Source organism: Pristis pectinata, chromosome 5 (genome assembly GCF_009764475.1).
Source record: "Pristis pectinata isolate sPriPec2 chromosome 5, sPriPec2.1.pri, whole genome shotgun sequence".
NCBI lineage: Eukaryota > Metazoa > Chordata > Chondrichthyes > Rhinopristiformes > Pristidae > Pristis > Pristis pectinata.
In genome coordinates this window covers 32,560,857-32,576,285 of record NC_067409.1, presented here as the reverse complement: position 1 = coordinate 32,576,285, position 15,429 = coordinate 32,560,857, and the positions used below count along the sequence as shown (strand labels likewise).

Genomic DNA, 15,429 nt, shown 5'->3' with positions numbered 1-15,429 from the left:
TTACTACTTTCTCGAGCAGCACAGTGAAACAGCTTGGGCAGCACTGTGGCATAGCTCGTAGAGGTGCTGCCTCACAGATATAGCCACCCAGGTTTAATCCTGACCTCCAGTGCTGTGTGGAGGTTGCATACTCTCCTCGTGACTGTGGGGGTTTCCTCCAAGTGCTTGATTTCCTCCTCCATCCCACAGGTGTGCAGGTTGGTAGGTTAATTGACCACTGTAAACCTAGTGACTGGTAGAATCGGGGGGGGGGGGGGGGGGGGTGTGCGAGTTGATGGGAATGGAGGAACAATAGGTTACAGAGAAATTTAGTGAAGAAATGTGATTGCAGTGTGAGTCAGCATCAGACTCAAAGGAAATCATTTTGGTCCATCATCATAAGGAAAGCTGAAAGAAAATGACGTGCTACCATTTCCTTAATAATGGATTCCAACATTTTCCCCTCAGGATAATTAGCCAATAGTTCCCAGTTCTCTCACACACTCACTCACAACAAGATGCTACCTTTCAACCTGTGGGAACTATTCTGTAGAAATTAAGGGAGATGACATTGAATGCATCCATTATCTCCTATAGCTACCCCCTTAATAGAAAAAATGAGGAAGAGGAATAGACCATTTGGCCCTATGAGCCTGCTCCACTAGTCAATATGATCATAGCTGATCATCCAAATTCAGTACCCTTGTCCCTGCTTTCTCCTCACATCCCTTCTCTTTGGACATTAGTTCTATGCTCAGTTTCGGTCCTCTTATCAGCCCGGTTGTTTCAATTGCTTATCATGTGTCAGTCCTGCTCTCCCAAGAATTAGACTGGTGAATTTACACTGCAGTCTTCATAGCAAGAATATCCTTCCTCAGATAAGACCACCAAAACTGCACACAGGACTCCAAGTGTGGTCTCACTAAGGCCTTCTACACTCACACTAGGACATCCCTGGTCCTGCATTCAATTCCTCGCACTATGAAGGCCAACATACCATTTGTCTTCTTATCCACATGTTGCACCAGCATGCTTACTTTCATCAAATGGTGCTCCAAGAACACCCAGCTCTCGCTGCACCTCACCCTTTTCTAATTTCTTGGTGCTCAGCTAATAAACTGTCTTTGATTATGGCACCAAAGTGGATTACCTCACAGTTATCTACATGAAACTATATCTGCCAAGCATTTGCCCACTCACTCTTCATCATCCTCACAGATCACTCTCCCAACCAGCTTTGTGTCATCTCCAAATTTGGAGATATTATGTTATAATCAAAAACCCTAGGATGCAGACCTTCACATCCTGGGGATTTAATCAGTTTATAGTCTTATTAATAACTCTATTGCAATTTTTTTTTAAACAAATGCCGATTTCTCCAAGCTCATCATTTACTTAATTTTGAAGTCCTCCAATATTTCTATGAAGTTTTCTGTACTTTCTTCTGTGAAGAAAGACAAAATATTTATGTAGTTTCTCTGACTTCCATTACTGCCCAATATAATTTCTCCTGTCTTATTATGTAAGGGACCCACATCATCTTAAGGAATCAGAGCAGGAGAAACACCGAGACACACTTATGTCCTAAGAATCAAACTAGCGAACCTTGCAAGTATATCCGTCCTTAAATCAGGAGACAGAAACAATATGCAGCACTCCATATCCTGTAGACTTGTCGCAAGACCTCCTTAATTTGACACTCATCTGCCCTACAATGAAGCCCAACAGTCCCTCTGAATTACTTTTCATACCTAGATGCTAACTGCGTGTTTCATGTAGGAGGACACTCAAATCCCTCTATTCAGATACCTTAAATAACTGGTCTTTCTCCTAAAGTGGACACCTTACATTTCCCCACATTATACCCACCTGCCAAGTTTTTACCCACTCAACGTACTTGCATCCCTCTGCAGACTGTTTGTACCTTCCTCATTATGTACCATCCCACCTCCTTTAATATCAGCAGTAAATCTGGATACAATGCATTCAGTTCCTTTTTTTTAAAAACGTAACTAATACTGACCAAGTAGTTGAGACACCAGCACTGATCCAAGTGGAACCTTAACAGTTACAGCTAGCCAACCTTAAAATGACTTCATCATCTCAATTCTGTTTTCTATGGGTTGGCTAATCCTCCACCCATGCTAACACCACAAGCTCTAATCTTAAGGTCAACTTTTAATGCAGCACCTTAGTGAATGTCTTCTGGAATTGTAAGTTCACTAGTTTTACAACCCCCCGCACCCCCAATCCACCTTGTTCATTGCCTCCTCAAAAGAACTCAAATAAATTTATCAAATAAGAGTTCTATTTAATAAAATTAATGTTCACCCTAATTGTATTTTTAACTTCCAGATGTCCCGCTACCAATTCCTTAATAACATATTCCAGCATTTCCTCAATATCAGATAACGGGACAACTGGCCTGAGGTTTCCAGTTTTCTTTCTTAAATACATTTTTTTTTTGCATTTATTCAAATCTGATGAGACCCCAGAATTGAGGGAACTTTGGAGAATCACAGCCAATGCATCCCTTATGGAATCACAGAGTCAAGAGTTACACTGCATAGAAATTGTCCTTCATCCATCACGTCCATACTGACTTTCTTTCCCTACTTGCACAAATCCCATTTGCCCATACAAGTTCCATATCCTTCTATACCTTGCCTATTTAAGTGCCAGTCTTGTGATTCTGTCCGACTCCACCACTTCATCAGGCAGTGAGTTCCAGATATCAGCCACTGCGTAAAATAGAATGTCCCCTCAAATCCCCTTTAAAACTTCTTCCTCCCACCTTAACCCTATACCCCTTTTTTTTTTAAATGACACCCCTATCAAGGGAAAAAGATTTTGACAGTCTACCCTATGGTTCTCATAACCTGATACAACTTTTATCAGGTCACTGTCAGCCTCCTTCATTCCAAGGAAACCAAACCCTACCCAATCCAATCTCTCCCCATAATTGAAGTCCTCCGATCCAAGCAACATCCCACTGAATCTCCATTGCAGTCTCTACAGTAAATCACATTCTTCATTTAGTGTGGCAACCAGGACTGCACACAATACTCCAATTGCGGCCGAATCAACGTCTTACAAGGTTGTAACATAACATCGCAACTCTTATATTCTGTGCCCCAACCTGTGAAGGCAAGCATACTACATGCCTTCTTCACCACCTTATCGACCAGTGTTGCCACTTTCAGGGAACTATGGATTGGGAACCCTTGATCTCTCTGGCAGGGCACTAAGGAATGTTGATGCAACATGTACTGTACAGGTCCTAACCCTATCTGACTTCTCAAAATGTATCAACTTGCACTCATCAGGATTAAATCCCAAATGCCAATGCTTCATCTAACCTTCCATCTGAGCTATATCCTTTTGCACCCTTATACAACCTTCCTCGCTATCAACAACCTTACCAACTTTCATGTTATCTGCAAACTTAGTCATTGTACCTCCAACATTCACATTTAAGTCATTGAGAAATATTACCATCAGTATCTCTGCAATTAGGTCCAGATGACATGTTAGCCGTTACTCCCATTTGTTTGCCTAGTACCTTTTCTCTAATAGTGATTCCTTTAAATCCCAGCCCTCTCCATTTTGCCCCTTGATTTTCAAATAATGTCATCTCTGCAATATTGTCTTCTATCAGATAAAAACATTTGTTCAAACTCTTTGCCAGATCCATATTTCCTAATATTAATTCCCCACTCTCATCCACAAATAGTTTAGCTAATCTTCCCATTTCTATACGTGTACAAACTCTATGCATTTTTATACTTCTTGCTAGTTGACTTCTGTAATCTATTTTTTGATTTTCATTGAAGATTTTCAGAAATATGATTAATAATCAAATATTAAATCATTATCAATTGATTGAACAGCAACTCGTGAATCTAGTGAGCATGAACAAAAAGAGCAAAGCATTCAAGTTGTTTTTAACAGATTTGCACCTGCTATATTAACAGAGATAAATGCAAATGAAGTAGGCATAAAATTGATATTAGTTAATCCATTAAGTTTCTTCTTCCTCACAGCATACAAGTCTTATTAAGTCTTATCATTTTCTCTCTCCTTGGGAATCAAAAGCATCCACTGATGATTCAGAGAGAAATACACCTTCCAGATCCAAGTCTTAAATCTAACACGTACAGGTGCAACTTGGTTCAAACTAGCATTTACTTTCAAGTAATGTTGTGTATTAACACTTTATAAACCATTAACCATCTTGCTTTTGCATGATTATCTCCATTCAAGGATAAAATTCTAACCCTTTGCAGTACATATTTTCTGATAGAAACCTACTGTATATAGTTTAATGTTTGGAGTCAATTGTCCTAAGCTGCTATGTGACAACAACACTGTACAACTTGATCATGATTTTCTGAGTTGCCATTTGGTTATGTGATTGAAGATTCTTTTCCTTACATGGACATTAGCAGAAATCTGGGTGACAGGCTTCTGATTAATAAAAAATGATGCATTCTGTTGTTGGGCAGTAATCAGAAGAGGATAAATCAGAAAATTCAGCAAGTCAGGTAGCACCTGTGAAGGGTCAAAGTGTTAAATGTTCTAGGTCAATGACCTTTCATCTAATGCAATATATTAATGCAAGCTTAGGCTATCATCAAGAAGACCTGGTTTAAAAGGTATCTTCCTTGTAGTTAACCTTGATCAAATTCAGCAAGTTACTTGGCAGATGCATGAAATTCACTTGCCAGGAACTGAGGCAAAAATGAGCATGTAAAGAAGTCATCAACCTGAAATCTTCTCCCTCCATTGATGCTGACTGACCCGAGTATTTCCAGTGTTTTCTGTTTTATTTCAGATTTCTAGAATCCACAGCTTTTTTGCCTTTGAATCAGAAACAAGATTTTTCTTTTAAAAAAACAGTAAAACTTAGGCAAAGAAGTGGTTGTAAGCTGTTTTCACATAGTCATTTGTGTCTTAGATCTTGACAGGCGAATTTCATACACCTGCCAGCAATATGCTGAATCAATCATGACCATATGCCACGAGAATTTTGTTTAGAAACCAAATCATCTCAATGACGGGTTTAGCTCATATTAGGCTGCAGCCAGATGTACAAGATCTGGATTTCAGAACAGGTGGCAAAAGTGCCTTTGAAGGTCAGTGTTAAACTAGCTGCATGGCTCATTTTAGGACAGGTGGTACTACCAGGCATTACAGAGTAAATTATTAAACTACACAATGCTCAGTTCTCATCACAAAATATGGAACTACTCAAAATTGATAAAATAAAAATATAGCAGCACCAGGTAAAACTAAACAGAGCTCAAAGATCAGCAATTAAAGTGGAACTTTAATTGACTACTTAGTTATTTGCAAACAATTATATGTTCAAACCCACAACAATTCAAAGCCTGTTTTAAAGAAAACTAATTTTTATGATACCATTAACTTCGGAAACTTTCTTAGATACTTTCATGGGAGCTAAATAATCAAAAATCAAGATAATAAAAAGTGTCAAGAAATGTATTCACGTTAGGTTTAATGGGGAGGAGGCATGCAGAGAGAGGGAAGGCACAAGGAACCCCAAGGAGGTTGGTATAATCTAGGAAGGGAATTCTAGTCTTTTGGTCACATAGTTGTTGACACAGCTGCCTAAACACTTTCTCCTGGCTTACATGGTTGGAGGTGGTTATGGATGTAACTGTCAATCTAGTGATCTAAGGCTCAAACAACAATCTGTACTGTCAGTTTAACTGAACTAAAACAGCAGGGACATTGGATTTATCTCAGGAGGAATGTCTATAGATATCCTCTGAACACATCAAGATGAGCCACCCAAGTCAGAACACTTTGGAGAAGTGAATCATCCACAATATATATTTATATAATGCTTTTGGTGCAGTAGGCCATCCTAGGATCACTTTAATACAAAATGTTATACTAAATCACATACGGAGTGGAATAAATGACTAAATACTGAAGGTGGCCAGGTTTTAAACAAGTGCTTTAGAGGAAGAGGGAGGCAGAGTGATTTATGAAGAGAGTTTCAGAGATTAGGGCTTAGGCTGTAGAAGGCACTGGTGCCAATGGTTGGAATGCACAAAAAAGATCAAACTGGAGGAACAGTGCTATAAGAGGATTGCATGGCTGGAGAAGGTTACAGATAAGTAGGTGAGGCAAGGGGAAGGGAATTGAGCATATACATTTTGGAAGAAAAAAAATATCCACAGCTAAAGGAAAAAAAGACAATTTTATAGCTCTTTCAAAGAGCTTGTGCAAGTTGAAAGGGCTGAAAAGCCTCTTCCTGTGCTATCAAGGAATTGATTGTGGACTTCAGGAAGGGGAAGTAGGGAAAACACACACCAGTCTTCGTTGAGGGGTCAGCAATGGAAAGGGTGAGCAGCTTCAAGTTCCTCAGCGTCAACATCTCAAAGGATCTATCTTGGGCACAACACATTGATTCAATCACAAAGAAGACACGCCAATGGCTCGACTTCAAACATGAACCCATGAAGACTACCTTGTTATTCTTCTTTTGCATTTTTTATTTTTGTAACTTATAGTAATTTCTATGTCTTTATGTCTTGCACTGCACTGCTGTCACCAAACAACAAAATTTCACGACATATGTCAGTGACAATAAATTATATTATCACTGACATATATGATTCTAGGAATCTGGGGAAGGTATTAGAGCAGCCAGTGCAATAAATTTGCTTCCCAGCAGAAATCTGTTTTCAAGAATGGAAAAAATTTTAAAACAAAATTTTGTGGTTCTTTAATGATTTGATTTCACTTAGGCAAGAAAACTAAAGTATATCCAAATTACTTAGTGAAGTGCTGTTCCTACCTGACAAATATAAATGTCTACATTCCATTAAGGATCATAAAATAGTGACAGGGAGCATCTACCATCTCTAATCCACACACAAGCATTAATTGTCAAGCCTGATCTGAACTGGTTTTGACTAGGGGCTGATCCCAAGTAACAAAAGATTATCCTATGCATCAAAACCACGTAATTTATGTTTATTCAAATACTGATGAATCCCATCTTTCCAATCCAATGTTGTCTTTAAGGGTGCTTATTTAGTTGCTTGATCTCCACTGAACAAAGCAATTCTACTGTGCAATTTCCTTGCATTCAGAAGTCTTTGTGGACCAGTCTCAATCCAAGTATCTCCGAATCGAGCCGGAACCCTTGCTCAGCTGCTCACTGTGCAAATGAACAGAGCTTTAATCAAGAGCAACTATTTTCCTGATCAGCAAAGTGACAGTAAATTTAACTCCTGTTTTGAACATCCAGCCCTTATTATTTACCCTTCCTCAGTGGTTCAGCCAGGTTACAATTCCACAACTGCCAGCAGTCTTCCTGCTTTGTCAAAGTGACCATTCAAATATGACGTGAAAGTCTGGAAGATGCTAAAAAGCTACTTGATGAGGACAATCGTAGCCAAGCATTTATTTAGGCATGATTCTACTCTAGATTCTACTCCCTGAAATGCCAAAGCCAATTATAGTATTTTTCTGCTACTCTGGCTGGTTTTAGCCAATTCAGTTTATACCAAAAATTAAGACTGGGCTAATAAATCAGCTTTTTTCAATTTATAATGTAAAAACACTGAAACATACAGAATGTTGTCACACAATAGCATATCAGACAACAAATAACAGATAATCATATTTAATGAAGAATAAATTTTGTTGGAGACTGATGTTACAGATTTGAAAGTTGATTTTTTTTTTCCGGCTATACGATTTTTTTTTCAGGTTATACTACTTGCATAAGACAGCAACAATGCTTCTTTTAACCAAATGAAGAATAAACTAAAGAATTGCAGGTTTCTTTTCTTACCTGACAGCACTGTGGTAATGACTTCAGTATGAAATAAAAACAGATTCCTATCTTGCAAGGCAACAGGTCCTGCCAATGAGGCTTCTCAATAGATCTGCAAGAGGATTATAATGATATCAAAATAAAATACAGATTCTAGCATACTAAACAAAAGTGAAAGTTCGATGCAAGATTTTGATTCTATTCATTTTGGGACAGGGAGGGGTTGTTCCATTTTTCTGGCATATTAGGTACAAACACAATACATCAGCCTTGGAGAACAAATGCTCAAAACAGAAATTGAGTTCTTCCCACCACAAAGACCATCAGAGCCATTGAGTTAAAGTGTGTCATTTTTCAATATGGAGACATACAGCAAGCAAAGGATTTTTACTTGCTCTCTGGCAAGTGGGAAAAGGATAGCAGAAAGAATATGAGCAGACAAATCAGTGGAAGAGGTTAGAGCAGACAGGAAGGTGTGTAAATGCAAAAGTGAGAGAGAAAGAACTGCAAAACCCAGCGGGATAGATAAAAGCAAGAGAGAGGAAACCCATTGCACTCTGGATAGCACTTTTGGGGGAATAGGTAGCTAGAGAGCAAGAGAGATTGACAGAGGGGGAAGGTGGTCAAATGTGCAATGTGGTATAGCCATGGCCCCACAATATGGGTTGGGGGTGGGGCAAGCAAAAGTGGACTAGAGAAGCAAGGTGTGTGTGCCTGGGCCACAAAGGCATAGACAGTGTTAGAGTAGAGGAAATACACAGTGCAAATGGAATGGCGAGTGCTAGAACACTGGACTGTGTCTCACCAGTAAATTCTGTAACATTGTTTTTTCTTAAATAATGTGCAACCAATTTTTCCCTTTTTATTACATGCTTCTTACAATACAAGTGTACACGTGCATGAGCAAATCCCATAAACATCCACAATAGGTAATGATCTCATTTCCTGTACCCAGCTTAGTAATAGCTTTAAATTTAAGAAATCTGCTTGTAAGTAGCTCTCTGATATAAAAGCAGTATAAACACAGTTCTATCCTCCCAAACAATGATCAACTTGCACCTTTTCTATTCAAAACGGATTTCAAATTTCCCATTGCCTAGCATTTCAGTGTCTTGGGAATGGTGTCCTTTTAATTTAAAAGGTTTTTTTTGATAGAATAACAAAGAAATCCTATGTAGTTTTAATCTGGAAAAAAACCCATCAGCCATCAAGACAGCTGCTCACCCTGCATTTTCTACTATGCAAAAGGTCACATGGCCAACCTTTCTTCAGAGACCCGTGTAGGTCTGACCCTGACAGCATGAATGATAGATAAGAAGAACCAAGCATCAACACTGAATTTAATGTGGCTGCATTAAGCAGATTTCAAACAATTCTGTATTTTACAATCTCTTAAAATATTACTTATTTTACAAACTGGTTATTTTGATGATCATCAAAAATAAGCATAAATTTGAGGGAAAACGTTTTGATTTTTCAAAGACTGAATAAATTCAACAGAAAACACCTCTGGATTGCAATCAAGTCCCACTTTCCTTTAATGTAGTAAATAAATCATCTTGCTTCAATTTTGCAGAACAGTTTGGCACCAGTACCATTATTTGTAGAAAACCCTTGAAGCTTGAGTTAACAGTGTATTTAATGCAAGCAGCATCACTCCCAAGCCTAATTCTATCCTTGGTCCAAATTCACAGATATGACTTCAAAAGAGGAAATTGAACTGTTTTTCTGACTGTTTTCTCTCTCCTGAACAAGGGGATAATGAGTCCAGATGTAGAACTACAGACCTCCCAAAGTTCATCTTATTAAGCAATGGATGGGTGTCAAAGTCTTCCCAAACAAAACAAAAATCACAAACTTATCAGCAAGGCCATCAAATTGAACATACCCAAGCTAATGAATTATCCATTTCTGCTCCACTGGAAATCTCCAAATTCTGCATGCGACAATGGCCTTATAGATGCATCTCCTTTTATTTCCTTGCACCATTACCGGGAACCATGCCTTAAGCTAGCTGGAACCCACACTCAAGAATTCTTTCCCTTAATTCGTTCTATTTGACCAAACTTTCAGTCAACTCTTGATATTCACTTTTGACTTATTGTTCACTTTTTTCTTAAAAGAGGGAACAATGCCCATTATTCAGTGTTCATAAGACCATAAGATATAGGAGCAGAATTAGGTTGTTCGGCCCATTGAGTCTGCTCTGTCATTCAATCATGGCTGCTTTCTCTTTAGAAACTCCATTCTCTCACCTTCTCCCCATAACCCTTAACCCCCTTACCAATCAAGAACCTATTAATCTCTGCCTTAAATACACCCAATGACATGGCCTCTACAAGCCTCTGTGGCAATAAATTCCACAGATTCATCACCATCTGGCTGAAAAAACTCGTCATCTCAGTTTTAAAGGACATCCCTTTATTCTGAGGTTGTGCCCTAGGATCCTAGGCTCTTCTACTAAGCAGGCTATGAAAAGACTTGGTCATCAACTTCACTCAAAACAGAGATTGACAGATTTCTGGACACTAATTGAATCAAGGGATATGGGGATAGTGTAGGAAAATGGCATCAAGGTGAACAACCAGCTGTGACCCAAGAGATAGGTAGAGCAGGTTCAAAAGTCCAAATGGCTGATTCCTGCTCTTATTTCTAATGTAACACTGTGGGAGCACCAGTAAAAACAAAACTGCATTAGTTTGAGGGAGCGACTAACCATCACATTCCCTAGGGTCATTTGGGATGGACAATAAATGCCAGATTTGTCAGTTCTGTTCTCATCATATACATGAATAAATAAAATTACAATATAAACAGGATAACTGTTCACACAATGGAAAGTAATGTGAGCACTTCTCTATGTTTTGCCTTTAAGATTTCCTTACACAGGTACCTTGCTTAGTACACAGGATGCTTCTCCAGGAATGAGAGTGCTAGTGGAATCAGCACCAAAAGAGGTCATTAGAGAACAATATATGAAGATGCCTTACTGAAGGTATTGCTGGGTCGTGCATCTTACTTGAAGGTTCAGCCCTCCACTGGGGCTCCCATAGCGATGAAATTGTTAAAGTGATCTCATTGCTGCATGTTTCGGTATGGAATGAACCATTGAGGCAATATCCAATGGCTGCCTGTAAGTGTTGGTGTTGGACAGGCTAGAGCAAGTGGTGTGGCTGCTCAGCACTCAGATTTGGGATCAAGGAGTTCTAAATGCACATTGGCAGAGCCAGGTAAAGAGAGGGGGAGTCAGCAGCTTCCATCACATCCAACAGGTGATGATGAGATGGACAACACAATCTGAGTGTTCCTTCAATACATGGAGCAGCCACCACCAATCCCCTGCAATTGCCCACACTCTGTGTCAGCCAGCATGCACTCGAGCCTTGCATCTCATTGCTTGGTGGCTACAGCCCAACCAGCACCAGCCCTCATAGGTACCTCTGCACATTGCTACAGTGATTCATTCCACACTGAGATGTGCAGCAATGGGTTCACCATTTCATTGCTGTGGAAGCATCAGCAGAGTGCTGTGGCTCCTGTCAGGTTCCCATCACAGCAGTGCAAAGCATACCTTTTTAATGAATGACCTTTTCAAACTATGGGGAGCATGCGCCCTTGTGTGTTTGAACTCCAGGACCAAGATTGCTATAACAAATAAGCACTCAGCGGCGTAGCACTAAGCAGGGTAGCAGTGTATTGTTTAATATACATATTTCTAATTTAACAAACTTTGTATTTTATATCTTACTGTCTTAATTATATCCACTTACTTTGGCTCTCACATTCTTTACTCATCTATTCATTTATTTCCTGCTGGGAATATTTACCAATTTTTGCCAGTTGGCATTAGGCTTTAGTTATTAAGATAAAATGACACAGACAAAATAGTTTAAGAGAACAACCAGATAAATTTGCAAAAATGGTCAGTGGGCTATGACTTAGGGGACAGCAGATATGATGTATGAAAACAGAACATCTAACATGGAAGCCAAGGAGACTTTACAACATGAAGAGTAATGTGACAAGGGGAGGTCACAACACCAAAAAAGATTAAGTGAAAATGATACTAACCAGAAGGAATTTTGTCAGTCACTATTCTAATTTAATCACGATTATTTAACTATACAATTACCCAGAACGACTATAGCCCTAACTCCTAAAATGACATTAGAACACCAGCAAAATGTTGTAATACATTTATTTTTAAACCTTTAATTTCAGTTACAAATAACTAATAATAAGTCAATCATTTACATGACAGTCAAGAATATTATAATTAAATTACATCTAGTTACCTCTCATTTTTCTCAGGAACACCAGCTTTCCCTTCATCTGTCTTACCACTTGTTTTTTTCTTTTTCTCTCGCTTCTTTTTGCTTAGAAGGTCATCCTGAAAGTAAAGAAAAACAAGAAAAGTGACTGCCAAAATTAGTTATTTGCAGACTACTTCTTAATGAAATCTGAATAAAAATGTCAACAACTTCTTTGCAAATACATGAGACTTTGCACTGAAGAAAATTTAACAATATTTTGTTGCTATAATATCAAATTCAGTTCACAATTATAAATGAAGGACCAACTCTGATAACAATGTGCACTTCCATAGCAAAGTCAGCCACAAGTTAAAATTATTCAGCTCAGTTTCCTCAAACCCACCACAACCACCTCCACTACTGTTTGTTCAGTTTCAAGAGTCACCAGCATTAACAAAATAATAGTAAAAGATCAAATCATGTTCGTAAAAGGGTGTAAAGTTGTAATTTTGCAGCTGTGAAGATGATTAATATGTTTTTTTTATTAGCAAGAGAAGACGAAAATAATCCACGGGGTGACAAAGATAAATAGTTCTGGGGGTACACATCGACTATTCATTCAAAACTTCTCAGTTAAAATTTATCCAACACCAAGCATCAAAAAGAGTTACCACAATTAAAAACAGCTTAAGTGAAACTGTTCCATTACTAATTGAATTAAAGTTACATCTATATTCAGGAACTGACTGATGCTACATACAGCACCACCAATTAAGTTATTATATATGCGTGATGCTCCAATACCATTAGACAATCTTTAGAACACCAACAGATTTGTCTTCATTTGGGCATCAATGGCTACCCAGAGGGACCACAGTTTTTCCAATTACAACTAAGCACTTCTTTAAAAGAAATTAGTTACTCTCTCAGTGCTCCTAATATACGAAAATGTCCCATATAGTTGTGAAAAATAGATGAACTGTCAGTCAAGAACGCTGCATATTAACTTATGAGAAACAATTGAGCCGTAAAAAATTATCCAAAAGGACTTTAATTATGTTTATATACTGGATACAATGGCTTTAGTCATACTGTTTTGGCAGTGATATGGTCTAGCACATAGCATGTTTATACTACTTCAACATAGTGAAAAAGTGTCTTGCTCGTGTATCAGTGAAAAGTGTTTATATCATGCACCTCTATTAATCGGCAATTGCATTGCATATTTTACCATGAAGCTGGAACACTTTGCAGAAATAGTGTGCAACTATTTTGATGTTAAAAACTCCTTAAAACTGAAATATTTATAAAAAATGACTCTTCCTTTAGTGTTACACAAATTTTAAAATGTACACTGGATCAGTGGACTACAACTTCAGGAATCATTAGTATGTATACTCAAATCAACAGATGTTTCCTCTTCTGACACTTTTTAGATTTAAAAGAATCTCCTCAAACCCTTTCTCATTCAACACAAGCAGTAAGAGTTAGAAAGGAGGGAGGGGAAAACAGGCAAGTAAACATTTTGATGCCAGTTGAATGTTATAATTGAGAGGAACAAACTTTAATTACAATATAAATAAAAACTGTAGTACCAGAAAAATTTCCAAAAGTAGTTGTAACTAAAGAATCAGGAGGGTTTTAAAATTCCACAAAGAGTAATGAGCAGAAATAAAGTAATCCAGTGACAGACAAATAAAAATGAATTGAAAAATCTTCTGTTGGTATGTAACACTGAAGCAATCAAAAGAAAAGTCTCCTTTAAAAAAAAGTAGAGAAAGTAATCATTAATTGGAAAACAAAACAGAGAGATTAAGTAAATACTTAATAGGTAAAAGTCCCTCCCAGAAAAAAATGGGGGGGCCAAAAATTAAGAACTTGTGGGGAGAAAATACAAAAATATCTTAAGAATTAGTGGAATTAAAAATTCCTCCAGACCTGATAACCTACAGAGCAATACTCACCACTTCCCTAATATAGACTGGGACCTCCTTACCGCAAGAGGTTTAGAGGGGGCAGGATTTGTTAGGTGCATCCAGGAGGGTTTCTTAAATCAATATGTGCATAGTCCAACAAGGAGAGGGGCCATACTGGACCTGGTGTTGGGTAATGAGCCTGGCCAGGTGACTGACCTTTCAGTGGGAGAACAGTTAGGGTTAGGGTTATTCTCCTCCATCCTACTAGCCAAGGACAATACATGGCCCCTTTTAGCCCTCCTGATTCCCTGTTCAAGTCTTTTCCTGCTTCCTTTATATTTCTCAAGGGCCCTATCCAATTTCAGCTTCCTAAACCTCACATATGCATCCTTTTTGACTAAATTTACAACATCTTGTCCAAGCAAAGATGATTTGTTACTACTATTGTAGAAGTCCTCTGTCACTGATCACTATTGATCATCCTTCTTCAAACAAATCAATAGCATATCTGCGACTGTTATTTTTTTTTTACAGTCATGGTCAGAATGGGTCAGGTATGGAAAACAATACTCAGGCTCTTTGCAAGTTCATATTGGCTGTGGTTGAGTCAGGTTTTAATCTCTTGTTGGGCCTGGTCATTGTTACCCACTCCAATAAGAAAATCAGAAAAGCAGGATTTTATTCTTAAAAAAAATGATGAGATACTAGATGCGGTGGTACGTTGAGGTACCCAAGTGACTCTTAGATCCCTCTAAATACACATATATTCCTATTAAAAATTGTTAGAATTCAATGGCATACAAAATGCTGAAGGAAACCTTAAAAATATTCATCAATTGTAACATTCTATATATTGTTCAACATTATTAACACATTAACCTTCTGTATGGACCTCTCACAATGGGAAAATATCCCGAACTTGTTGGGTAAAGCTTCACAGATACTGACCTACTATTTTCAGATTATTAACACTGAATAAAAATGTTTTAACTTTTACAATAACACCATGATATGTTTTGTATTGACATCAACTTACCAATTGTTTCTCAAAGTAAATTGACCAAACCACAGCATAATGGCCCACAGTCAGAATAATGAAAAGCAGCAATGAAAGTTCCACATTACTCATCTTCCTCACTCTCCGATAGTAGAAAACAGGCTGTCGCCAATCTGGCAATCCCTTTTCCAAAACCTCATTATACCTGCAATAAACAAATATAATGCAAGCTAAACGTGAAATAGTTGCAAAAAAATTCATACATTTAAAAACCTCCCTTCTTTCAAATCCATTTTACAGTTCGTCATAACTTCTTAATTCTTGTATTTGCCACATATTAAAAAGTTACTCTATATACCACCATCTGTGGAATGGAACTTCATGCAATAAAAATTGTCAGAAGTTGCTCTACCGCTTCTCTTTGAACCAAAAATTAGTTATTCTATGCCATTAACAATACTAGTTACA

General features: G+C 38.0%; 1 protein-coding gene across 1 annotated transcript in view; it reads right to left on the bottom strand.

Annotated features, from left to right (window-relative positions):
* Nucleotides 1-15,429, bottom strand: part of dnajc1 (DnaJ (Hsp40) homolog, subfamily C, member 1) — a 127,018-nt gene that overhangs the window by 68,895 nt on the left and 42,694 nt on the right. The window contains exons 4-6 of the mRNA XM_052016152.1: nt 15,001-15,166; nt 12,091-12,185; nt 7,814-7,907 (exon numbers count right to left, since the gene is read on the bottom strand). Of these exons, the coding sequence (XP_051872112.1) occupies nt 7,814-7,907; nt 12,091-12,185; nt 15,001-15,166 (355 nt within the window). The remainder of the gene's footprint in view (nt 1-7,813; nt 7,908-12,090; nt 12,186-15,000; nt 15,167-15,429) is intronic.